Raw genomic sequence first — 27,886 nt, forward strand, 5'->3', positions numbered from 1 at the left:
GATTGCTAAAAAAAATATTTAAAGTCTGAATTTAGGGAAAATGTTACATTTTTGTATTCAATGTAAGCATCAATTAGTTTCAGTTCAGTGTCAGGAAAGCAGATATAGAATTGACAGTATATGTGTTAAACTCCTGTAAAGTAGGGGACGTTTTTTATTTTATTTAAACTAACTTAAGAGAAATCTAAGAGGGAAAATCAAGGATTCATAGTTTGATAAAATGGCATGAACTGTACTCAAAGTAAAATATGTCTTAATGCACACATAACATGAAGGTTCAATCACAAATTGGATCTGTATAACTTCTAATACAATGATTAAAGTCACATTCCTTACTGTGCATTCAAAGTCCAGTCTGTGTTTTAAAGGAGTCCCACACAGTCAGCTGTTTCTGCGTTTAACATTAACTGCCTCTGGAGTGCATGGACATGGAAGATTAACTTTTCATCTGAAACTATCAGCACTTCTATGGCTTCTTTAGGTCCAGGGTTGTCTGCTATTGAATGATGATGTTTAAAGGGTTACTGTTGGGACAGGAAAAGGGGGAGACGGGACAAAAGTTTATACAAAAACCATTAACTGCAGCTACTCTTTTACTAAAGAGTTAGATTAATAACTTCAACATAGCACTTTACTTTATGTCTACTGTTTATGTGTGTATATCACAGCCTCTATACTTTGGAAATATTGGATATAAATGTAACGACTATAGACAGCTAAATTGTTACTATAACTGCAGCTGTAACTGTTACTGTAACTATATATACTGTGTGTGCGTGTGTGTGTGTGTGTGTGTGTGTGTGTGTGTGTGTGTGTGCGTGCGTGTGCGTGTGTGTGTGTGTGTGATTAACTGTGTTCTCCATGCTAGGACATGGCCGGGTACAAGGCAAGGGTGATTTCTCTAACCAAGAGGCAGGGTCATACATTTGGCTTCTTCTTGAGGTTAGAGCAAACTGAGGAGGGTCACCTGATCCGCTGCCTGGAAATGGGAGGTCCAGCTGAACTGTCTGGCATGAAAGATGGAGACCGCATCCTGCGGGTCAATGGGGAATTTGTAGATGGACTGCCCCATTCAGAGGTAAGTAGGATGTGGAACTACCGCAGTGCATTCATTCAATCAATAATAACTCCCCGAAAATGACAAAATGTACAAAAAGGTTATCAATTAAATTGAATAAAAAAAGAAATATAACTCTTACTTTCTTAACCACCACATTAGAATAGGCCTAATACATTTTCAGGTATTGGCATAAATGTAATCATTTATCTCTTCCATATTTTCCCCATGCAACATTTCCTTACCCCATTTCAAATGTCCTACTGCTCAGGATATAATGGGATGGAATATCCATTGTAGAAGGCAACACAGTCAGCTAACTAACTCTACATAGATCTTTTTAAATAAGTAGTTAAGTGTATGAGAAGAGACATTAAATCACACACAGATGTCAAGAATGTATATAATATAATTCAAGACTTTGTCATTGTGGTCCTCAATGAAGACGAGAGACATGTACTTAAAGATGAAGATGATGTTATGAATATAGAAGTATGGCGTCTGTGAACTTCCAGCTAGCTTTAGCTGGCTAACTCTGTTAGCATTAGCTTGCCTTTAAGATATTTTAGCTAGTGTTGAGTGGTGAAGAACATTGGAAATGCTGCGTGAATAGATAAATGTGTCAAGACCCGCAATAAAATAGGAAAAGTAAGGAGTCGAGCTAGTGAAATATAGATCTATAGAAGTTTAACAAACATATTGGAGGTTAAATAAAGAGTGATGGCATCATGCTGTGATGCATCTTTCTCAAAGCACTTCTGCTGTGTATGTGTTCCCCCTGGACAGGTGGTGGACATGGTGAGAAACAGTGGACCATCAGTCACGTTCCACATCCTAGATGAAGCTTCCTACGTGCAAGCTAAAGCCCAGGGAGTGAACCTGTCCAACTCTCAGAGCACACCAGTTGCCAATGGTGTTGCCAAACAGGCCCTAAAACCCAAACTCTGCTACCTTGTCAAGTCCAGTACAGGCTACGGATTCTCTGTTCGCTCAAACAAAGGTGAGCGGAGGAGGCATGGTTTGGGCAATGCATAAGAACCTTTAAAAATCACTAAATTACAACGTACAAATACACCCGTTTCATTTATCCACCCATGTGGGATGGAACTGGATGATGGATAAAAAGAACAAACATTTTTACCATTTCAAATTCTTTATAGATCAGGAACAGGCCATTAATAACAACCACTTTTGGGTTTGTTAGATTGTGAAATGTGAAATTACACATTCCACACAATGTTCGTCCTTGTCAAAACCTGCTGCTTACATTACCCACAATGCAACTTGACCACCGACAATGGCGGCAAAAAGAAGTTAGATTGTATAAAAGTCTATTAGAAGATGACCTCCCTCCTCATTTAATTTATTACCTCAGTAAACATTTTCCTAATGAGTTTATGGTCTCAATCAGCGTACGCTTTAGGGCAGGGGTGCCGATTGTGCGAGTGTAGTGCGGGTAGATCGCGCACCGTAAAAAAAAAAAAAATACATATATATTCCTCCAACGGAACCCCACGCCTCCAGAAAGTTTTTTGTTTTTTTCTTGCCTTGCGCGTTCACCACCACCGCTCTGTTTCGCTCCCGCACACACACACCTACAGTCAGAGACAGAGCGGAGGAAAAGAGAGGATATATTTTTAATACAGGTAGATCACATAGACCTGGTCATTTTAAAAGTAGCTCACAAGCCCAAAAAGTGTAGGCACCCCTGCTTTAGGGCATGGTTACCTTGTGATTGACAGGTCGCCATCACGGTATTGTCCAGTCTGTGTCCGTGTTTTCATCTTAGAACTTTAACCCTTTCACAGTGTTTTCAGTTCATGAAAATGAATCGTTAGAATTTGCCTTAAAATGTCTTGTTCAGCGCACGTCCACATCTTGTATGCAGTCTGTACATCAGCCCTAACAGACGCCAACTTAAGTGGCATCACTTGAGGCAATTTAAGGGATTTCAGGCAGGTCCCTCTGGAGCCTCAAAAGCTTTTATACAACGTTTTCCACATATGCAGTCATACTCCCCAAGACCTGTAAACAGACTATGATGTGTAGAATTAAAGTTCAAATCTAATGCAAGGTCTTTAGGCTCAATTGGTTCAGCTCTTCTTCAGAAGCTTGGCGGTCAGAGAGTCAATTGGAGCAAAATATAAGCGAATCAAGTGCCACATTAGAGGAGGATGAAAACCACCGTAAGAGACTTGCACAACCTGGCGACATAAGAATGTTCTTATCTAATGACTAATCTATAAAGTATTAGTAATTGCTTTGGTAAGGGTGCTATTTTTATCAGACTGAAGATAATTGTCTCTAACATCAGCTGAATTATTTGATGTCTGAATATTTTTGCTCTTTTCATATCTTCTTTAACATCATCCAGATGAGCAAGGTTTGTTCATGACAGAGGTGAGCCAAGGAAATGTGGCTGACAGTGCGGGGGTCAAAGTCAAAGACCGCCTGCTAGAGATCAACGGGGAGAACGTAGAAGACTCCACACATGATCAAGTAGTGGAAAAGATCAAGCTGGCTGGCAGCAGCATCATGTTCCTGCTGGTTGACGAGGAAACAGAGAGGCACTACCAGAACAAGCGTCTGAAGATAGGAGCATGGTTAGCAACATTAAAGTATCTCCCACACAAGCCACGCGTCGTCGACATTGCCAAAGGACCTGATGGCTATGGCTTCCTGCTCAAGGAGAAGACGAACCAAAAATGCAAGGCCATTAATGTTACAAATACCTGGTATTTTAACTCAAAGAGAAGTTTGGCTTTTAACAGTGTGCTCATTAACTCCATGCAGGTCACATCATCAAGGGCATAGACAGAGGCAGCCCTGCAGAAAGAGCAGGTATGAAGGAAATGGACAGACTAGTAGCTGTGGATGGCAAGGAGGTGGACAGCTGCAGCCATGAGCAGGTGGTGGACAAGATCAGGCAGAGTGGCAACAAATGCTGCTTCCTAGTGGTGGACAAAAACACGGACCAAATGTATAAGCAGGTGAGTCAGGGTACCGCTGTTAAACTAATAAATCATTTGCTATAAATTAGAAATGTATAGAAACTGATTGGATTGTGACACTGACAATAAGTTAATTATTTTAAAGTTGAAGCACTTACTGAAAGTCAGCTTTAGACTGGTAAATGTAAATGTCTGGATTTATAAAGACTATACCAGTATTCATTTTGTTAAAGCTTTTAAGATCAGTATTCAAGATATGCTGTCTAGTTGATTCCAAATGCAATTCCAATAAAATGACCCTCTGTTTAACAGTATATAAGTGGTATTAACAGGATTTAAATTGAAATGTGTTTCTGTTTATCATATGAAACCAGTCTGACATACAGTACATAGGTTGAAAAGTTTTAGAACACAATTAGTCCCAATGGCATCTAAGAGTACAGAATGGTAGTAAGCATATACTGACTCGGTGTTATAGTTGTGAGGGGTCCTTGGAAAATGTTCTCTCTGTAAGGGAGTTTTAAAAAGTTTGAGAACCCCATGTCTATATATTGTTATTGTTGTGTCCCTCAAAGGGGAAAGTGTCTCCTATGCTCTTCTTGGAGGAGATGATGGGTTCCAACGAACTGCCCAGTTACACAGAGGCGCTCAATTTACCTGCTCCTGTCCGACAACCCACACCTGTTAAGGGGAGGGAGGAGGAGCTCAAGCCTAAACTGTGTAAGATGGAGAAGACCCCAGGTGGCTATGGCTTTCACCTGAACGGCATCCAGGGGTTGTCAGGACAGCACATCAAGGAGGTAAGAATGAGAGGAATGCCCTCTATTTCAATCATTTCCATTAAAAATCAAAATTGGTGACACCCTTTGTTCAAGGTGGTGAAAGGTGGAGCGGCTGACAGGGCGGGTCTGAAGGATGAGGACATTGTGGTGGAGGTGAACGGAGTGAATGTGGAGCAGAGCAGCCACGAGGAGGTGGTGAAAAGTATTAGCAGCAGTAGCAGCTCTCTGGAGATGCTGGTGGCTAAAAAGAGCGTCTATGACCAACTCAAATCTAAAGGAGTGACCATCACACGCCTGCTCGTCGGGGAAACATCTTATGTTCAGGTCCACACTGCAAACACTCCAGATGAAGAAAAGACACATGAGGAGAAGGCCAGACCTGAAACCCCAGCTGAACCAGAAAGAGAGAGGGTGAGTGGGGCTTTTTAAATACTCAAAGGTTATATTTTCACTAGCTGTGTGGCTCTAGGGATGTCAATGTTGGTTTGTCGGTCGGTCCACCTCTTTGTTCCAGACTGAAATATCAAAACATTGACATTTCGTAAAGACATTAATGTCCCCCCCCCAGGATGAATTGGAACAACTTTAGATGTATCATCCATTCGGTTCTACACTTTGGTTTATGATCAAATACCTGCAAAACTAATGAGACTCCCATGAGTCCTCAGCTGTACTTTGTGTTTAGTGCCAGTTAACAAATGTTAGCATGAAAACTCAATAAGCTAAAATGTTGATAGTGTATCTGATAAACATCAGCTATCAGCATGCTGACGTTAGCATTTTACTTTACCGCTATGTGTCACAAGATCAATCTCACAGATCGGCATGCCAACAAAGAGAAAATGTTCAATGTCTAAAATAGTTCTGATTTTATTTCTCCTTTCTTCTAGACTTCATCTTCTTCATCTCACGAGAGTCTCGATGAGAGACTCTGAGAGGCCACACGGGAAAGGACCCGCTCTCTGATTTGGCCTTTGTCAATCTAATGTTGATCCATAATTTTGTTTAAACAATCAGCTCTAAGGGCTTCACACATCCAATTATTATCACAGAAGACAAAGAGATACAGGGGGCGAAGGACTGTGAAGACTTTTAAAATTAACTTTCGATATCTCAACTATTGCAGGATAGTTGCATGTATTAGAGAGCTGAGAATGCAAACCGTAGCTCTAACCTACCTGTTAATGAGCATGTGCAATGATCTTACTAGTGTTAGTATAACTTGTCTTCCAAACCTGCGATTATCAATGTGACCAAGATATATACCGCCTACAGCTGTTAACACTATTAATGTTTCCAGTTGATACTGTGGCCTTTCATATATTTTGTTCTCGATGCAAAGACCTGCCTTTATTTAAATGAAATGAATTACATTTACAATGTCCATGAACACAAATAAATGAACACAAGCTATATGAATTAAGCTTACTTTGAGTATTTGTTTTTTTTTCCCAATCAAATTACAGATTTTGTTTCTTCATTGTTCTTCATATAGTCCATTTACACCTCAGTAAGAGTGAGGCAGGGATGTGCTGCCAACAGAACAGCTCCAGTGTGTTCAGACAAAAGAAAGGAAAATATACTTTTGGAAAATATAATGAGAATTTAAGAGCGCAGACAAAAGTGTTAAAAGTGATACAATTCAATTCCTAATAGTAATGTTTGTACTTTAATTCAAGAAAGTCCACTTGCAAAGTTGTTTCCAAATGTGCTCCAATAGTCCCCCATCACTTGTATCCAACAATTAGCCATTCCTGATTCAGGAACAGGTAGTCCAGATAATTATGTCCCATATATAAAAAACCCTTCTGGATATTCCTAAATACCAGATTCAAAGTCACCCAGGGGTCAGGAGTCACATCCAGGTGGGAAGCGATGCAGGGGATCAGAGGGACATGTGTTTCTCTGGTGCCTGCTTGTGGGCGAGATAAAGGAAGAGGATGCTGGACAAGGCGCTGACCAAGAAGATGACGTCAAACCAGCGATGGTAGAAGTTGAACTGCAGCTCTCCCAGAACCTCTGTCACAATGGTGCGATACTCCGGTGGCATGCTCATACGCATCAGCAATACGGACGACACAAAATACATCCCCTGGTGGAGGGAAACATACAGAAAGAAGGATTTGGTTTATCTGTTGCTTGTAGGCTGTGCTCTGTCATGAGACGACTATAAAGCAACACACTCACCATGATCTGAGCGAGGACAAGCACGATGACGTTGGAGGACTTGCTGCTTGATATTGCATAGAAGAACTAAAAACCAAGAAGCATTAAATCTTTGATGAAAAAGTATCATGAAAAAAAAATCTTACAGATATATTAGCCTTAAGATCTGTAGCCATTTCCACATGTATCATGTAATAGTTTTACCTTAGTGAGGGTGATGAGTAAGCCACGAATGGATGTAACGATTATTATTCCCACCAGGATGAAAGAGATGTGTTGGGACCAAAACTTTACCTGAGAAGGGAAGGAAAATATGAAAAGAGTGGGCACAGAGGTTGTCAATTTGCATTCATCGTTCATCAAGACATTATCTGTGAGTGTGAGCTCAATCAAATAATTTTCTACATGGGGAAAAGACGGAAAGCGATCATTACCAGGTTCTCTGTAGAGATGATAATGGGCCTGCAATTATCTTTACAGGAGGTCATGCATTGTGACATGTGACTATTTCTGCAGTTGTGAGTGTGTGTCTTACATCAAACTGGATGCCCAAGTAGTTCACTGTAATTTCAATACCCCTCGTCACTGGATCTGTCTTTCCAACTCGATCAAACACAATGTTTATTGTGGCCTATAACGGACAGAAGAGGGATTTTAAAAAAAATTAATCAAGATACCTTTTTATTTGTATTTAAATAAATAAAACACAACAACTTTGATTATGTTATTGGGAAGTTGCACTCACAGTATTTATGTGTGAGTGTGAGGGAAAGAAACAATGCCCGAATAGAATTGTGAATGTTCTCACCATGAAGATTTTCCAAACACAGTAGATGGAAAAGAAGTATCCGAGGAAGTTGAAGTATTTCCCCTGGAATGTTCTGGAGTACTCAATTCGCTCCTAAAGATAAGGAAAGGTGGTGCTAAAGAATTAGCAAATCATTAAAATAACATGTAGGCAAAAGACGTCATTAAAATGGGCGTAGTGTGTATAGATAAAAGTGTGTCTGCAATGGCAGTCAGTGGCATAGCCTCGTGGTTCTCAGCCTCATTGACATGAATGATATTGGACTTTTCATATGTTCTTTATTAACCATGTGATAAACCAAAAGCAGACCTGACAACATGCTATCAAAAGCTTTTTTTATCTGGTCCTGTGATATAGAATGAGAAAAATAAATAAAAAAACTGTTCTTTGTATGTTGCACTTACATTTGTTCGGCTTATTTGTAGCTAATAGTTGAATTTGTATTCTTTTGTTTCTGTATGTTGCACTTTTGTTTGGCTTATTTGAAGCTAATGTACTTCGTTCGGAGTTGTATCCTCATGATTGTTTGCACTTATTGTAAGTTGCTTTGGATAAAAGTGTCAGCTAAATGTAATGTAATACTGCATTTGATGATATGATGCTCGTATTACAGAAGGGGAGACTCTGCACATTTTGTACAGAAACTGATTTGTATTTATATTAACAGATGTTTAAGTAATATGTGTGATTTTTAAGAGATCGTACAGTTTAGGGAGGTTTGGTGTGGTTAAAGCAGCATTAATCAATATTATTGATATCACCATTTAATCAAATGACTGTGTGTAATGTGAAAGGGATCCCTTACTGTACTGAATGACAGAGAATTAGGACTTTTTAGCCTCTTTAAGCTATATATTTTATAGCACTTTTACTGTATGGTTGAGTCTTAGCCCCTCTGGTTAACCCCTGTAGGAAACCACTTTCAACAAACAGACTGATTAACCCACTGCAGACCCAGATACTGGAGGAGACCAAACCAGAGCTAGATCTCCAGTAAACACTGGACTTGCATATGATCAGGTGCAGGAAAGCACGACCCCTATGAAACATCATTTGTGTGTTATGGGTGTGATGATACTTAATTGTGTGATAACATCTTAGCCATAACAACTTTATAATTAGGTTGATTTAAAGCAGCTGTAAGGTTAGGCTATGGATCGGGAGAAATTGCTCACTTTTGTCAGGAAGAAAGGTCTTAAGTGTTTGTCAGTTGTGTCCTCTTTACTTTTCCTGTATGCTTGGAACTAGCTCTGTAATCTTTGACTGGCCCATGCCTGCCTCAGCACTGCTTATTGTAATAATCAACTGAGGGGGAGGGGGAGGGACAAACTATGAACACTAACAGAGGTGCATAACAATTGAAGGGAAGCACAAACACATATCCACACCTGTACCAAGGTCAACAGCTGGTATGAAGAGAATTTGTTTTGGAGATGGGTTTTTGTTGACTGATTCCCAGAAGAACAGACTGTCCTTGGCAGTCAATGCACCACAGATTATACTAAAGCTCCATAAAGCCGAGGGGTGTTTCATACTGGCCAATCACTTATTTATTTTGAATCCTAAGCAGTACATGTTATACGCTAGGAATGTTTTTTGTTCCATTATTAATTTGCGTGGAATTTGTCTGTTTTTTTACATTTAAACTGATAGTCTGATACCTGCCACTAACAATAATTATATTTTTATGATCCATGCTGTTAACCTGATTTTGTAATCGTATACATTTTGGATTTTCACCTTATTGTTATTGTTATCTTAGACTTTTGATATTTGCACTTTTCCCACTTTGTATTGCAACTGTTGCACAGCCATTTCCATTGGAATAAATAAAGTTTATCTTAGCTTATCTTCCATATTTTTGGTTTTAGTTCACGTTTAATTCAGGTTTCTCCACAGTTGAGTTGAGCAGTGTGTGTGTGTGTGTGTATGTGTGTGAACTGTATGCACATGTTTTACCTTGGTGGATTGAAGGTCCACAGTCTCGAGAAAGAGTTGCCGACTCAGCTCCTCGAGAGCATCAACCTCCTGCTGGATCAGAGATAGGTCTGGAGGGAAGAAGTCAAGGCTGACATCTACTAAATACTGCAGACATACAGTACAGTACATAGTTATCTGGTAACAGCTAAATATTTACTTTTTTTCAGTCATACTCAAAATAAGTATAAAGGATACTTTCGCTGCCTGTTTGTGTAGAGGTCACACTCTTGATCATGCCCCAGAATCCCGTCTGTTTGTTCTGGTCTTCCCCACGTTGGTACATCTGCCTCCGTGTCATGGCAATTCTACACACATAAAACAAATAGCAATGGCACAATAATTTGTTTTATTCATTTTATTAAAATAATAATAATACATATATTCTTTTTTTTACTCACCTTTTCTTCTTGCTGATAATCATGTCCATGGTCTGGAGTAGCCGCCTTTCCAGAGCAAGGATGTCACTGTCTGTAACATTTCTGTAAAAATAACAAAGCATGTGTCATGAAAACAGGGATGTGATTAGGGAGAGTAAAGTCTGATGCATAAGCAGACTCCGATTAACAGGTTATGAGATACGACTGCTGAAGGTAACCAGATCAGAGAAAACCCAAAGCTGAGCTTACCTGAGGAAATAGGACATGTACGTGTAGGGACAGTTGACCGCACCAAACCCAGACAACAGAGCCATGAGGGTGACGCCGATCACACCAACACGACTGATTAGTTGCTCAATGGACAGGATGCCTAGAAAAAAAGACAACAGACTGAAAACAGTGACACCATTGTTTCACTTGCCTTTCAACACTCTTTACAGATAAAGGACATTATTAGAAGAAGAAAAAAATGCATAAAAGTGCCCAGTACTCACCATGTTTTGGACTTAGGATAGGGAATGGGTCTCCCAACTTCCAGAAGAAATACATGAAGGTAAACCACACCATACAAGCGAATAGAAGTTTCTGTCTCTGCACTGTACAGACATAAAGCAAACAGCTTTCTGTGACATGTGTGAAGAAACATCCGCCAAACGAAGTTATTAATTTTAGTTTACAGTATTTTATTTTCAATATTCAGCTAATCAGCTATACTTACACAGGCGTATGTTGCTGACAACAAAGTAACCGATGTAGAAAGGCACCACAAAGATTAGAACCAGCAGTATCACATACAGATTCAGCTTCCAGTGAAAATACCGAGAGCTGTGACAAATACATGAGGGTTAAAATTCTTTATCTGCAATAAGCAGCAATAAAACAAAGTTACAGTCCACATAAAATGTACGTACGTGCTACTTAAGGCACCCAGGATCTCAAAGATGATGAGCTCAAACATGGTACATGAAAAAGCAAAAGTGATGGAGAACACCATCTGGACAACATACTGTCGTATCTGTGAACAAACACAAAAACAGTCAATACTTCCAGTGATTGATGAGGCCTAAACATCTATTAGTGAGGACATCATTCGTTTTTCATCATTATTATGCCAAAGATATTTAGAGGTCATTTCCAAATAAATGTCTTGCAATAACACTGTACCTCATAATCTTTAAACAGCTGCCGCATAAAGAATAACCAGCCAAATCCAAAGAACAGCACCTGTGTTGGAATAAATGGGAATTATTTGGAGGAAGGGGAAGATTACATTGTCACATTTTTTAATTAGGAAATGCTCGTTACAAAAACTATCTGTCTGAGTTTTAGCAAGCCAACAAGTTTGAGTAAATTGGGAAAGCAAATTAGCATAGGATCTTAGTATTGGTCCATAAATTACCCTAAAACTTTGTTACAGACATTATAGACATTTTTTACAGAGGATATTTTTGATATGTCATAGTAGGAAAAGAATAGAACAGAGCCATCGTGCTAAAGTTAAAGTGTTTCTTGTACAACAAATGAGAAAAAAAGGCCTACTGGTTACTCTCAGTTTTCTCTATCAATGTGCAGCGCAGCATAATACAATGACCTAACATATAGTGACAACAGATAGCGTTACAATAATCATCCTCATTGTCTTTGAAAAGTGTTTGCATAATTCCTCATGACATTACAAAACAGAAATAGCGCTACTTTACTGTAAGGAACATGCTACCTGACAGAAATTAATGAGAAATGTTGCAATATACTGAGTAAATATACTCAACTTGAGTGCTTGTTGAGTATTGTTTAAATAGAAAAGATGAAACGAATAATAATATACAAAACATAAATGTATGTATAGGATAACTACTGTACCAAGTTATACAAATATATAGCGATGCAGGTAAACCCTGTCTGTTGCAATTGTTCTCATCCACGTCCATTTTTGAAATACGTAAGAAATTAATCAGGTTGGTTTTATTTATTACCTTTAGTCTATCTACGTGTAGAGCAAAATATTATAGATAATGTTTCATGTTATTTCGTGTTATAAACTTAAATGTGATAATCATAAAGTAATAGTTATTCACAGTTGAATCCACACTTCTGTTGTGAGAGTTTTTGACCTCAGTATTAAGTAATGGTTGTGACGTTAACGGTACAAACGGTAACATGTTGATTTTCAAGACGTCTTCAGCCGTTTGAATTTAGATAAAAGACTTGTTAAAACATCTACAGGACGCAGAAGAAGAAGCACACTGTAGTTCAAGATAGTCACAGAGCTTAAAAAGCATTTACTATAACGTTAGCTTACAACAAGCGCATGGTATTCTTGTTGAGAAAATTACACGTAACACTTTGTCTACTTTACCAACTCATCATTACCTGAGAGGTGAACATGATGACTGAATCCACCAGAAACGACATGATGGTGTCAGTAAAACAGCCTTTAATCCGCAAAATAAACTGAGCGTACAGCTGTAACAAGGTCGAGGACAGTTTCAATTCATGCTGATGTGAGAAAACAATCAGTCTTGAGATGTCTAAAACGTTTACTATGTTGCCATTGAGCTCATTTTAGGAGCATTGTTGTTCAGCTGTCAAATTGCAACGGTAGCCGTTAGTACGTCACCAAGATGAGTCCGACAAAAACACTTCCGTCGCAAAATTGTGACGTTGCACACACAAAAGTAAATCCCTTGATTTATAGATTGTGTGATACTTTGAAACATTTTAAAATGCATTTTCGATTCACAGTAAATCATGAACCTAGTTACTTTATTTACTGATGTGAGTATTTTTGAGGGATCTTTGTAATTAACATGTTAAACTGCAGAAGGCGACAAAAGAGCAAACTGCATTTGTTCACCAACACTTCTACTACTAACTAATACTACTACTAATATTATTATTATTATTATTATTATTATTATTATTATTATTATTATTATTAATAATAATAATAATAATAATGATGATAATAATAATAATAATAATAATAATAATAATAATAATAATAATAATAATAATAATAATCATACTTGACTTGGTCTGAGGCCCTTTGAACATATTTTCTCAATCAACCTCTTTATATGAGCAATGAAAACAACACTTTATGACAAAGTTTTGGTAAATTTTAGGTTATTTCACACGGTAATTGCTTTTGTGTTGTTTGTTGTATCTGTACACTTCTAGATAGTGGACGATATTCACAACGAGTATGTCTTTGATAGCTGAGCACACTCCTGCAAATAACTGCTACTACAATTAGTTTACTATTGTTACTACAATTAGTGTACTATTGTAGACTATAGTTTACGTATTGGACATTGTTGTAATGTTTATTTAATTCTTAAGGATTTATGTTCTTGTCTGTGGCAGATGTCTTCCTCTGGACAACAAAGGTGCAGTTGAAAATTAAAGTTGCAGGGATTAGCCTAGTAGTCCTATTTCTAGTTGAATAGTTTCTCCTGCTGTATTTTATTGTAACACATAATGCAATATTAGTCAAGCCATTAAGCTTAATGGAATAAATACTACACAGCGACTTTTTAAAGCGGAGAAACAGGAATCAAACATGAAATCTTCACCTGTCCCACAAAGCAATCCACCCAAAGTAACCCTAGAGGGCACTGTGAGCCAAACACTGCACCGTGGTTTTGCCCACACTTACTGCATCCATTGAACTAAAGTTTGGAGCTGCCACCGGCTGGTGTTCATTGTGCTGGTGCGCAGAATAGAAAACACACGGAGAAGTAAAAATAGTTTCTCGCTTGGTCTGATGTTTCAAAAGACTGCTGGGTCATAACGACGGAAAGATGTTGCAGAAGTAGGAAAACTTCAACTGTTGGCTTTTACCATTTGCACTAGGACCAGTAGAGGTGAGTGATTCAGTCTCATGAATGTATAACCTACTTTATATGACAAAGGAATTAGAAAGTATATGTCAAATAATTCAGTTCTCCACAATTCTCTTAATTAATTAACGAGTATCTCCTCAAATTAAACAGTTTGAATTTATATATAATTTCTGTATATCTTTGCTATGTAATTGGCTATGCCTTTGTACGTATGTAATAAGTTCATTAAGTTGTTGTGTTTGAGTTAAATTCCTCCTTGAGTCGGTGATGTGGCAGGAAAAAGAAATCTGTTCACTGTTGAAGAGTTCTGAGACCTGTGGATAACTTATTTCTCATATGAAAGTCTTTATATATTTGATGTTATACCACTTGAGGATATGTTTTGCATTGCAATCCACTGAATAGTTTTCTGGACAATTTGGATGGAATTGGCTCTGGGAATATGGAAAAATTAGTTTTATTTCTTCAAAATTCTTTCTGTATTGTTATTGGATCACCACTTGTATAAATTATAAGAGAGTTTGACTTCCTGTTTGGCTGACTATGATAACTTGTGAAATTTCTTCACATCTCAGTACCGCTCTTACTCCTGTTAAATGAGCGATGAAGAAGATGATGATCCAGGCCTCCTGTAGGAAAGGTCTGCAGGTGTGTTTACTCCTACTGTTGGTGGGAAGACTACAGGGTGAGTGCTAAATGCAAAAAGACATAGAAAACCTCAAATTGAGAACTCATGTCACACCTAATTATAATGTTTTGTTTATTTCTGGACATTCCAGGCAGGGTAACAGCACCAGAGCGTCTAGAAGCTCCAGTGGAGAAGCCCTTCACTCTCACTTGCAGTGTTTTGAGGGAAAGAGGTGAGTCTCTGAGGCAGGTGCGTTGGCTGGATGTCCAGAACCAGACCCTGCTGACCTACCAACCTGACAACAGAGACAGTGTGAGTGGACAGCAGTATGTGGAGCTCGCCTCCTCCCCGAAAGACACCTCGGCTATCACCATCCGCAGGGTGGTCTTCCGTGACGAAGGCTGCTACACCTGCATCTTTGACATGCATCCTTCCGGTTCAAAGCAGGGACAGACGTGCCTCACTGTCACCTGTGAGTAATGTAAACAGCTTTGATTTGAAGAACAATGATGCAGTTGCTGCAAATAGAAGAGCAGTAATGTGTAACAGTTTAGACAAGATGTATCTCAAACCCTGAGAGGATCACTCTGGTGGGTGCAGTTCAGCTTCATGCAGTGTGATGTACAGATATCTAAAGTTTTAATAGATGCCCCAAAATGCTTTAAAAAATGATTAATATCTATTCCACAGCCTTTGATTTTCATGTATTAAGAACCCATCTTTTTAGATATTAGGAGTACAGTTGGTGCATTTATCGAGAGCAATTTAAATTAAGTATAAGTAGAATTAGCTTTGCATCTTGGCTGTCCAGTGTCAAGGGTCAAAGCGACGTATTGTAATGACATGCTGGCTGTTAAAGAGCTAGAAATGCAGTGATAAATCAAAACCAAGATGTGGGTGTCTGACATATATTCAATTTAGAGTTTAAGATGAAACCTGTGGGTTGTTTAGTCCAACATACAAGCAAAGAAGTGACTCTGCTTTTGTAAAGGTCATGAACCAGGAGGGAGAAGCATCTACCTGAGGTCAGGTTGAGTAATGATCATGGTGACACACTGAAGGGAGACAGATCTCACCCTTACAGACAAACTGAGGAGAGCAGACACCTGAATCAGATCTGTCTTCTGTTAGATTCTGCATCAGTATCATTAAAATCAAGTTTTTGTGTTTGAATTGGAGAGATTTGTTCGAGTAACTGTTTAATATGAATTACCAATATAAGTGAGGGATAACTTTAACCTCTAATACATTTTAAATGGAATATATTGTATTAGTTTTAGTAATGGATATGAGTTGATGTTGGTGTGAATTACAGGTTGGAGGCTGTTTTTCCCACTCGCCCTGCTCGTAATCACGCTTTAAGCGATATTATGTATGAATGTATAATACGTGGAAGCCTGCCCTTTGCACCCGCCCTTTACAAGTAAAACAACAACAATCCTGCAGTAGACTCCAGGGACAGTTACTCCTCCCTACAACCTCAATGTCAACCTGCTGTGGGGATTTATTGAGAAAATATGTGAAAACAGAGTATATTACAACCGCCCTGAACTTCTGAACACAAGTTGATGAGTCTGTTGAGTCTCAGCCAATAATGTTAATAAAGAGCTGTGGAGCAGGAGGCGAAGGGGGGGCTCCATTTTTAAGCAGAAGCAGCTGCTCGAGATTCCAGTGACTGGATTCTGTTTAGGTGCCTCATATTTCTGAATATTAGCATTATCCTGTTTTTCACCCTTTGTCTCCCTGTTCTTTTTCTTACCCTTCCTCCTCATACATCATTCTTTCACTGGATGGTGGGCTCTTTTTACTCCCAGCACAAGTCACCGTTGAAAGCAACAAGACAGCAGTGAGTGGCAAGAAGGCCTCCCTCTCGTGCTCCTACGGTTTGCCTGAAAAGGTGCAGCAGATCATATGGAGACACACTTCCGCACAAGGAGACTCAACAGAGGTGGCCTCCTTTGCAAAGCGCAGCGACCCCATGATAGAGCCATCGTTCCAGGGGAGAGTCTGGCTGAGTGCCTCCCTGTCCGACAGTCAGCTCACCATCCAGCCTGTCACTATCCAGGACGAGGGCTGCTACACCTGCCTGTACAACACACATCACGATGGGCCGAAGACCTCCACAGTTTGCCTCGCCACCTATGGTAAACGTCTTTTTCTCAGCCTGTCATTATTGCTGATTATTTTGTATTACATTTTATGAAAGTAGTAGAGGAACACTTTAGCTCCACCTGGGATGGGCAGGTTATGAACAACAGTGTATTGTTTATCAGCCAGTGCTTGTGATGTTACAGTGACATTTCTTCTTACTTTAGCATCATGCAATAAAGGAGCATGAGGCTGGACTAAAGATTATGTTTCTATTTTTTCAAGATGACTTACTACTTAATGCAATGCTCACATGCCCATGTAGGCTACGCTGAGAGAGTTAATTATTCCTCCTGGTTGTGATGAGATCCTTTCCACAACTCAAATTGTCAAAATTCACAGCCCTTGTTCTGTACAAAAATGCTTTCTTAAAAGAATCGTTTGACATTTTGGGAAATATAATTTCAGAATTAAAGAACAGGATTGATGCCACTCTCATGTCTGTGCGGTAAATATACTGTAAGCCTGCAGGTGCTTAGCTTAGCTAAAGGGGAACAGCTAGCCTGGCTTTGCACAATATTTTTATAATAGCCTAATACCTCTCAGGCTGATGGGAGTTAATCTTTTTAGATATCCTTTGATTGGAAATTTTGGTCTGTTTGTAGCGCTAAAAGAAATGTCCATGGACCCACACATTTATTACAAGTCTTACTGAATGTATGTTCCATATTCCAATCCATCAAATTTACATATTTTTCTCCAGGCCAAAGCATTGGACCAACAAACTTGACTTACATTTCCATCCCTAAAGCAAGCCATGTTGTAAAATAGGCTGAAAATCTGACACATTCAGGTCACATTAATGTATTTGCTGCCAATTCTACTGTTGTTACTACAGTCATCAGTCTTTTGCTGCTGCTATTTTTTAAGAAGAATATGTAAGCGTTGATCAGATGCACATTTTTGCAGGCCTGTAGTTGTGAGTGATAATGTCGGACATGTGTGAGTTCAAAGAGAATCAACTTTGTGTGTGCAGGAAAGACAGGTACCACTGGGATTTAGACAGGAATGTTATTTTCTTCTCAATTGTAGCTGCTGAATGTTTTCATGATATATTAAGTCTAAGCTATGGGCTGATTTGTTAACACACAAACACAGAACAGTGTGTCCGCGTGAAGAATGGACCATTCGAAAGAATGATGGAGGCAGGGAGTGAGGTCCTGATGCGTGACTGTGTCAGTGTTTGCAGCAGACAGTGATTCCCTCTGTGCTTTGTCTCTCTCTCTCTTTGCTCATTTTCTGACGCTCCGCTTCTCTCAGTTATCTCAACAAACAGATGTGCTTTTGTTTGAAATTGAACTGTACCTTGAACTGTACAGTACAGTAGGTGTTTCTAGTAGTGAAGCATGATTAGCATTAATGTTTTTTTCTTGCTGTGTACAGCTGTCAACAGTCTTCCACCCTCGTCCCAGCCCAGATGATGTGATGCTCCCTCCTTATCGCCCACTCTCACACATACTGTCCCCAAACAGTATGAGCTAAAATGCAAAAATGCACATGATCATTAAACTGCAGTTAGTCATAAAAATCAAATATGTGTCTTCAAAATGTAACAGAATTAAATTGTTTTAGAGAGCTGCAAAACACCAATATTTTTCTAGAAAGTGATACTAAGTTTCACATCCAAACAAACCTAAATTACGGGAGCAATAAGAGAAAATGAGTAACCATAAAGTGCATAATGCAATTGCTCCGTAGAAGATAAAGTCATCGCACCACAAACAAGGCTGTAATTGGGTTCAATTATACATGGGATAAAATGACCACATTAGATGTCAGTGGTGGCAAACGTATCCTTCACGGAAAGTTGCTAAAATATATATATTGTTTAATAACAATGTATCAAATGACAATGTAAAAAAGGGGTTGCTGGTACTTCTTGGTGATGAACTTAAAGAAAATGATCACCCGAATCTGCAGCTACCCTCGACTTTACAGAGTTTTATAGTGTGAAATATAATGAGGGAAAACTGTGGAATTTAAATTTGGGGAAGAGCTCAATTTCACAGCAGCTTTGTGCCCGTTCACAGGTCATTATGGTTTGGATTGTTATAAAGGATTTCTCCTGCTGTGGTTTGACCCGCCCTGAAATCTGATACAGTCCAAACCGATGGTGGGTGAAGTTCACCACCTAGGACTCTGAGAAGACGCTGAAACTATGAGGACTAAATATATGTGGCTGAACGTCTTCTAGCCAACAAAAATGTTCTCTGTTCCAGTGCATCACATTCCTCGCTCAGCCCCGTGAACAGGGAATTGAAAACAGCCAGAGATTTACTTATGTATCTTAAGAGGGCAGGAATTCACACACTTACCTGATCCAAAGGCTTCAAGGTTTTCCCAGGTATCATCTTGGCAAATTTACCCAAAGTCGCTTTGAAAATGTACAAATAGAAACTAATACAATTAAAATAATCCGTTTCATATGCCAGTCCTCATTATGTGATAACTTTTCCAGAGCTTTCTTCTGTATTTCACACACGGCACAAAAGAACAAAGGAAGAAGCAAGAATACATTAATACCTTGTGCATTTCATTGAACCCATCATATGTGCCATATACATCTACCACAGTGTGAGCTTGTTTGTAAATGTATGTCAGTGTGTTCTGATAGCTTTTTCATAATTTTTCTCCCAGTGCTGCCCAAACCTCAGGTGAGCTACAAAACCACATCTCCAGGTGTGATCGCAGCCAACTGCACGTCAGTGTCGCGCCCCCCGGCAGAGATAGTGTGGAACGTGGAGAGGGATAATCGCACCATGGGCCCCCCTGTGACGACACAGCTCCCACAGGGCGATGGAACCACTCTGGTCATCAGTACGCTGACTGTCCAATCAGGGCTGCTGAAGGACGTGTCCATCAAATGCTTAGTGCACCACAAAGGGCTCGAGTCACCGATTGCTGTATCCATGAACACTAAAAGTGAGTTTGTGAATCTTTGCTTCAATGAGATACTTCATGAAAAAAAGGTTTCTGGCATTCTCCAAAAGTACATCACTTGCCTACAAGCAAAGAATACTAAAGAAAGCAGAGATTGTTGGAGTGTAGAGTGTATTCATCCAAAACAAATCTTTACAGGTGCTGGATTTAAAAAAAATCTGAAAATGAAAGTCAAATAAAAGATCTGCTAGCTCTCTCTAATTTAATTTAACCGAGCGATGTTTCAATCTGAGATCTTCGTCAAATAAACATCACAAAGCTAGAGTGTAAAGTGTTACATTTTCATGAATCTTTGTTTTTTGGCAATGTTATTGTCCCTTTCCATAGAAGCATGCTCTGTTATTTATATGGAAGTAACACATTGTGTAATCCAGCTCTACTCATGGAGACCACCTGAGTTCTGTTTATGTGTGTGGTGCTTGTTCTGTTTTGTGACATTTATCTGATCATTTTAAAATGTTGAATTACATTATAGGACAGTGTGTCTGACTTTTGTGTTCGGACTATAAAGGAAAGCCAGTCCTTCTACTATTCTGATTGCACAACAATTTGGAAGATATATTTTGTTTAACTAAAACAAACATCTGTATTAGTTTTAATGCAGCCAATGATGGGCAAAAGTTCAATGTGCTCATAAGTGTAATATGTGCAATTGGGGCGGCTTTAGTCTTCTGATAACCTTTAGTTGGCCTTGCTTTCATGGGTCAGGAGTGCACACGTTAGAGAAATCAATCACAAACAGATTAAATCTCAAATCTAATTAGGGATGGTCCATAAAAGGGAAGCAGTGTCCAGTCACACAGGCCTTATATAGTACACAAACACACACACACCAATTTATCATGGATTATGTACAGTTTATACTGATATGGAAGATAATAAAACTACTGATCAGCTCTCTGTCTTACTCCTTCCTAGTTGGGACGGCTCTCACCATCCTGATCTCCGTCACTACAGTGGCTGCCCTGTTGGTCATGTCCCTCTGCTTCTGCCTCTGGAAGTGTTTCTTGCACAAAGAAGGTGAGATCATGTTTGTCATTTGTCACATGATCATCCCAAGTGTCACACTCCTATACACCTGATGTCTACACACCAGTTCATTTGGATTTAGATGTGCAGAAGAGAGTGGGGAGAAATGAGTTCTTATGGAGAATGTTGGGAACAGTGAAACAGCAGTTACAGAGTCTTAATTGATGGCCTCCTCCCACACTTCCCTACATTCATAGATTAGGCGGAGGAGAATGAAGGAGAAATTAATACATAATATGTAAACCAAAAACCACCTGCTATCATTTTGCTAGCTACCACGTAGGTCAACAACAATGTGTGGGGTTAGCTAGTCGCCCCGAATCATAACTGATTAGACAAATGTACACACAAGACTATTGTTCCAGATGAGTTATCAGGAATATTTCATATTTTAGAAAAGAGAGAAAACATTTGTTTACATATATTTGACATACAAGAGATGTAGATGTAAGTAAATAATTAAGACAGGGTGACAAAATGTATCTATTTCACTTTAAGGTTATGTTAAGTGATCAGAAAACAGTTTTTATGATTTTGTGGCACTTGTAAGTGTTTAGTGCTGTACCTTTCCTGCAGCTGACGTTGCTCTTCAGGCTTTTTTGGTAAGATTTTTACAGATCAACATTCCCGCTATTGTCATGCTCTTAAGAGGTCATTTAAAAGTCAATAAAATGTAGTTATTCGGGCTTACTTCTTATTATGGGGTTTTGGCAAACTGTCCGGGCGTCTACAGAAATAATGAAAAGGAACAGTGGACCTTTTCTGCTGCAACACCGACTGGCCAGCCTCTCTTCCACTATCATACTAATGTCGTAGGTTTACGTTAGACAAATCCCTATCCACCACAGCAGTTGCTGTAAGAAATTGAGACCTTCGTGATTTTAACAAAGTTAAACAACATTTACTTCCTCTCCCATGGACCTCTTCTGTTGAGCCGTGATCATTTAGGGTTTATAAGAAATAATGTTTGTTAAAGCCCACTTAAAAAACTAAGATATTGAATAAACAATATAAGATTGTTTTTCAAAAAACTAGCGTTCTTTTTAAAAACATATGAAGTGAGCTACGTGACGTACTGTTGAGAAAGGCTCTGTTCCAAGGCTTTTTTAGTTATCACTGTAGTGATAAATTTAAATGGAATTTTGAAATGAGGTTTTCTTACTTCTGGAACAGAACCCTGAAGTTCCTGTTTCACCTCGGCTCTCACAATACTCATATCTGCTGATTTGTTAAAGGAGACATCTGGAAACAGGCAGTCATATTAGTATAAATGAAACATTATAGCTGCACTAATCAATCAATCAATGTTTTATTTTATTTTAACAAGTAGGTCTGCAGTTCTTTGCTTTCAACAAAAAAAAGCAGTCCCACTGTATCCTCCCAGCACCAAATAACAGAAAGACAAGATTAGAAACTAACTTGTGAAAATAGTGCAACGTTTAAGACAGTCTTTTCTCTGTAGTCACCAACAGGATCTTACAAACTTCTCTTTCACATGATATCATGTCTATGTCATCGACACATGAGAACAGGAAATCCTTTTCAACATTTGTTTTGCTACCTGCACTGCATCTGCACTTTATTCGCACGTCCAATCAATGTTTTCTGTCTGTGCATGAAGGAAATCAACCATGGATCTGCACTAACAATGTTATAGGTGTAGTACAGAATATACCTGCACGTCGGCCGAAGCACAGCTCAAACTGGTGCCTTGATAATCCTAAACTTGAGTTTAGTGTTAGCATTAAATTGTTAAAACTACTCTACTTTTTGTCCTCCCCTTACTGTTAAAATGCAAATGTTTGTTGCAAGCGTCTTTATAACTGGAGATAAAGTTATCGATATGCAGTAATACTAAAACTTAAACTACTTAAACATTTCACTCTTTGTGTGGATTTCTTGGATTTTTATTTCACAACATTTTGTAACACAGAAGTTAGAATAGAAGGGACGACTATACTCTCTTACAGAAAAGCTCTAGCTTTAACTCTACTATAACAAGACTATATAACTGTGTGATCCACTCCTCCTCACTCCAGATCATGTGTTGTACACGCTCACACAATGTGACTATCACAGTATACCGTTGATTTATAATCCTACAGGTAAGACATAATATTTTATTTCAGGTTTGGCGGGGGATGTAATTTATCCTCATTATTAGCCTTGTTGTGCAGTCATAGCTGCAATAAATCACATTTGAAATCAGATTTTCCTTTCTGGGAAATATAAATAAAGGAAATCATTGAAATGTTTATAAAATATTGTATAATGCAGTCTTACATCTTGTGTCATTCCCTATCTTGCTTTCTCAATGCATTTTTTTCTCCAGCTGATTAATCTATCAGATGAGACCAGAGGCTGAAAAGAAGAGGCTGTGCTTATCAGAGCCGACCTTGCAGAATTGTTTTCCTGCTCCATCATCATCATCATCATCTTCTTGGTACGAGAGGAAGATGTTCTGACACACCTCTATAGGATGTAATATACAATCCTATTCATGAACGACATTCAGCTCTGCACTTCTGCCTCTGCACCTGACTCTTATATAATCTCCAGGCTGTCCTCACATGAAGTCAATGAGGAAATGTTGAGCAGATAATTTTTTTCTCTCTGGCTCTGTAATTGATTGAGTCGATGGCCACACTCTCCACAACGCACAGCAGAATCACTGTATGGTAAATGAAGGTACAGTGATTTTGCTGTTACAACATATTGCATGTCTTAAAATACTTTCCTCTGTTTGTTTCTGTCTTTTACCTGGACCTTAAAGGATATTTCTAGTGATATTGTATTATTCTTATTCAACAACTCCCATGAAAAGCAAACAACTGATTGATTATTGTGTCTGTGCAGCAAAAGTCGTGATATAACATACCATTGTTGTCTAAAAAATATTAATGAGCAACATGATGCACCGGTGACCAGAACATGGGCACTGTGTTAAACCACGGCAGGAAATAGTCCCAAACAAATTCACTATTTACCCCGGTTTGAGTAACATTTGCTAAAGACTACAGTACCCATCTGTTTTTATTTGAACTTTTTCATGTTGAAATATACTAAGGCCTGTTTTTAAAGATTCACGTCGTTAAGTTACCCAACCAATCTAGTATTGTAGACGTGGACCAACGCTCTGATGTTTTTGGTATTTACATAGGATCTTTTGACAATGGTAAAAACAAATATAGAATATTGCCTGCCTTATCCTTTACAGTGAATAACATAGCTAATTGAAACTGTGATCTCACCATTAAGTTTTTACTTCTTGTACCTCAGCCGAAGGCCTCCATCACTTCTGTGTATTGTTAAAGCTGGGTGGGGTCTTCATGTGTTCAACTAGGGCTGCATACTTATGTCTTGTTTGTGTAATATCTATTGCAAACTTTTCTACATGTTTCAAAGTCTGTTTATGTGTGTTGAGAGAGCATGGGAGTGTGCGTGTGCGTATGTGTGTTGGCATATTTGTTTGAGGTTAAATTCCACAGTCAGATAGCTTGAATCAATTTCCCGGGGGGGAAAACACTGAAACCTTTTTGGTGCCCCTGAAAGGAATGCATGTCTCGCCGCCTGTCTACATCCTAGAGTCAGGAGAGTTTGTGTGTGTGAAGATGTGATGGTGAGCGTACAGGTTGGGCTGTGGCGATTTTGGCTTTGTTGTTTGATATTGGTTAAATGCCAAGAAGAGCCACACTGTGTGTTCTTGAACAAAAACCTAAAACTGTGCCTGCTCAATTGTACGTTGCTCTGGATTAAAGTAGCACCTAAATGCCTAAAATATAATGTTATGAAACTTTTTGGATAGATCATGTTTGCATGTATACAGGGGCATTTCAAAATGTAAGCTTTTGACCCCAAGTAGCTCACCCGGTATCTACAAAAACCTTACTACAGCGACCTGGGTTCAAATCCAACTTGTGGCCCTTTACATGAAATCCTCTCCCCCTCTCTTTCTATGGATGTTCTATCAATAAAAGGCAAAAAGCTAAAAATGTTTTTTATTAAAAAAAATGTAAGCTTCATGCTGAAATAATATTGTATATCAAAGCATATGATATGAATCTATAACCAAAATCAGATTTCAAACTTATTTCTTCAATCGAGCACATCACATTCCTCACCATTAATAAGAGTTTAGGCTGCATTCCTCTGTCTGTATAGTTTAACAGTATGCAAACAACACTGATTATGAGCTCAGAACTTGCATTAGAATAATTCTGAAATGTTGTTTCAGAACATTTAGTAAAAATAAATTGAAATGCAACATAGTATCCAGCCCTGAACAGAGCAAATACAGACACGTAAAAGAAGAAGAAATGAATATGAAATGATGACCAACTATGTAAAGTTAATGTAATAAAATATTTTAAAATGGAAGTTTCTGAATCTTTATTCATTTAGAATCTTACATTGACATTTTTCTTACAGCTTTTTCAGCTCAACTCTCAGAAAAAACATGGAATTCCTTTCTGACGTGCCAAACCTTGCTGCCAGATGCTCATTTTTGGGGGCCTTTTTCATCCCAAGCCAGACGGCTTTAGTAGACCTCAGAAAGCAAAAAAAAACACACATGTTGTGCACACACATTCACTCCCAGAGCCTGCGGCACATGCCAGTTCTGTTCTGATATATTCATAAGCTCTGGTATAACATATAGTATTTATTAGTTCTGTTGGGTTTATGTTTGTATTTAAGTCAGCACTCTTACACACATTTATATACAGTGTGTATATACCCATAAAACCCTGGCTGTTCACTTCTATTGCTCTGGATCAAAGTGGAACCTACACTCCTAAAAGATAACATCACATGTCACATCACTTTGCTTACTTTGAAGCTAAATCTGTTCAATATAAATTCCCACTCATTGTTTATTAGGGATACATTTTGGAAAACATTGTTTAACACTTTGTTGTATTAATCTTTCCAAATCAGCAAAACAGTAAATACACTTTCAATGACAGAACAAGTACAAAGTTGCCAACTTCCCATGTGGAGTGTAATATAAAGGTCACCTTTTGGATCCACATCAGCTTTAATACCTCTCTGGGAACCACCTTATCATGGTGGAGAGGTTTGTGAGACACCTGGAGAGGCGTGATTGGGAGGAAGGGCCTTCCTGATCTAAACCCGAACGGTCGTTTGTTGTTGGACTTCTGTGCTAGTCATGGAATGGCCATAACAAACACCATGTTCGAACATAAGGATGCTCATAAGTGTACGTGGTACCAGAGCACCCTAGGCCAAAGGTAAATGATCGATTTTGTAATCGTATCATCTGATCTGAGGCCGCATGTTTTGGACACTCGTGTGAAGAGAGGGGCGGAGCAGTCAACTGATCACCATCTGGTGGTGAGTTGGATCAAGGGATGGGGGAAGACTCTGGACAGACCTGGTAAGCCCAAACGGGAAGTGCGGGTGAACTTGGAACGTCTGGAGGAAGCCCCTGATCTTCAACTCACACCTCCGGTAGAGCCGTTCAGACATCCCTGTGGAGGTTGGGGGCATTGAACCTGAGTGGGCGATGTTCAAAACCTCTATTGAAGTTCGGAGAAGCTATGGACTTTCGGTCGGCACCAAGGTGCTTCTGGAAAACCATCCGGCACCTCAGGAGGGGGATGCGGGGAACCATCCAAGCTGTGTACAGCAAGAGTGGGACCCTGCTGACTTTGACTGAGAAGGTTATCGGGCGGTGTAAGGAGCACTTTGAGGAACTCCTGAATCCTACTAACACGCCCTCTATGGTAGAGACAGAGCTGGAAGCTGATGGGGGATCATCGTCAATTTCCCTGACGGAAGTCACTGAGGTAGTCAAACAACTCCACAGTGGCAAAGCACGCCTCGTCAACATTGGAAGTCTGGGACAGTGCCTGGGGGGTGGCAGACCGGGGTGGTGGTTCCCTTATTTAAAAAGGGGGACCAGAGAGTGTGTGCCAACTACAGGGGTATCATACTTTTCAGCCTCCCTGGTAAAGTCTACTCCAAGGTACTGAAAAGGAGGGTCCGGCCAGTAGTCGAACCTCTGATTGAAGAGGAACAATGCGGATTCCGTCCTGGTCGTGGAACAATGGACCAACTCTTCACTCTTTCAAGGATCCTGGAGGGGGCCTGGGAGTACACCCATCCGGTCTACATGTGTTTTGTGGATCTGGAGAAGGCGTATGACCGGGCCCCCCGGGTGATACTGTGGGAGGTGCTGCGGGAGTATGGGGTGAGGGGGTCACTTCTGTGGGCCATCCGATCCCTGTATGCCCAAAGCGAGAGTTGTGTCCAGATACTCGGCAGTAAGTCGCACTCGTTCCCAGTGAATGTTGGCCTCCGCCAGGGCTGCGCTTTATCACCAATCCTGTTTGTGATTTTCATGGACAGGATATCGAGGCGTAGTCGTGGAGGAGAGGGGTTGCAGTTTGGTGGACTGAGGATCTCATTGCTGCTCTTTGCAGATGATGTGGTCCTTATGGCATCATCGGTCTGTGACCTTCAACAGTCACTGGATCGGTTCGTAGCCGAGTGTGAAGCGGTTGGGATGAGGATCAGCACCTCAAAATCTGAGGCCATGGCTCTCAGCGGGAAACCGGTGGATTGCCTACTCCGGGTGAAGGAGTTCCTAGGTACCTAGGGGTCTTCTTCGGAAGTGAGGGGACGATGGAGCGAGAGATTGGCCGGAGAATCGGAGCAGCGGGGGCGGTACTGCAGTCGCTTTACCGCACCGTTGTGACGTTGTGCCAGAAGGCAAAGCTCTCAATCTACCGGTCAATCTTCGTTCCTACCCTCACCTATGGTCATGAAGGCTGGGTCATGACCGAAAAAACGAGATCACGGGTACAAGCGGCCGAAATGGGTTTTCTCAGACGGGTGGCTGGCGTCTCCCTTAGAGATAGGGTGAGAAGCTCAGCCATCCGTGAGAGACTCGGAGTAGAGCCGCTGCTCCTTTACGTTGAAAGGAGCCAGTTGAGGTGGTTTGGGCATCTAGTAAGGATGCCACCTGGGCGCCTCCCTAGGGAGGTGTTCCAGGCACGTCCAGCGAGGAGACCCCGGGGAAGACCCAGGACTCGGTGGAGAGATTATATTTCCTCACTGGCCTGGGAACGCCTCGGGATCCCCCAGTCGGAGCTGGAGGATGTGGCCCGGAGAAGGGAAGATTGGGGTTCCTTACTGGAGCTGCTGCCCCCGCG

At 39.9% G+C, this 27,886-nt stretch overlaps 3 protein-coding genes across 3 annotated transcripts; 2 read left to right on the forward strand and 1 right to left on the reverse strand.

The window, feature by feature from the left end:
- Positions 1-871: 871 nt before the first annotated feature.
- pdzk1 (PDZ domain containing 1) lies at positions 872-5,959 on the forward strand. Its single transcript, XM_029458885.1, has 7 exons — positions 872-1,078; positions 1,844-2,057; positions 3,432-3,761; positions 3,848-4,047; positions 4,584-4,808; positions 4,884-5,201; positions 5,681-5,959. Exons 1-7 carry the CDS (start codon positions 872-874, stop codon positions 5,723-5,725), a joined length of 1,539 nt encoding a protein of 512 aa, XP_029314745.1. The 3' UTR covers positions 5,726-5,959.
- A 162-nt stretch (positions 5,960-6,121) lies between these two features.
- si:ch73-390b10.2 (Golgi pH regulator) lies at positions 6,122-12,771 on the reverse strand. The gene is made up of 14 exons (XM_029459848.1): positions 12,492-12,771; positions 11,286-11,345; positions 11,033-11,136; positions 10,840-10,946; positions 10,616-10,717; positions 10,371-10,491; positions 10,143-10,223; positions 9,940-10,049; positions 9,724-9,812; positions 7,765-7,857; positions 7,492-7,587; positions 7,161-7,250; positions 6,978-7,043; positions 6,122-6,882 (listed from the first exon to the last, which is right to left on the reverse strand). Exons 1-14 carry the CDS (start codon positions 12,531-12,533, stop codon positions 6,676-6,678), a joined length of 1,368 nt encoding a protein of 455 aa, XP_029315708.1. The 5' UTR covers positions 12,534-12,771; the 3' UTR covers positions 6,122-6,675.
- Positions 12,772-13,738: 967 nt separating this feature from the next.
- LOC115026724 (OX-2 membrane glycoprotein) lies at positions 13,739-25,083 on the forward strand. The gene is made up of 7 exons (XM_029459657.1): positions 13,739-13,987; positions 14,542-14,651; positions 14,746-15,066; positions 16,409-16,738; positions 19,380-19,664; positions 20,601-20,702; positions 23,044-25,083. Exons 2-7 carry the CDS (start codon positions 14,570-14,572, stop codon positions 23,049-23,051), a joined length of 1,128 nt encoding a protein of 375 aa, XP_029315517.1. The 5' UTR covers positions 13,739-13,987; positions 14,542-14,569; the 3' UTR covers positions 23,052-25,083.
- Positions 25,084-27,886: the final 2,803 nt, after the last annotated feature.

The sequence above is a fragment of the Cottoperca gobio genome, chromosome 21 (assembly GCF_900634415.1).
Source record: "Cottoperca gobio chromosome 21, fCotGob3.1, whole genome shotgun sequence".
Taxonomy (NCBI): Eukaryota; Metazoa; Chordata; class Actinopteri; order Perciformes; family Bovichtidae; genus Cottoperca; species Cottoperca gobio.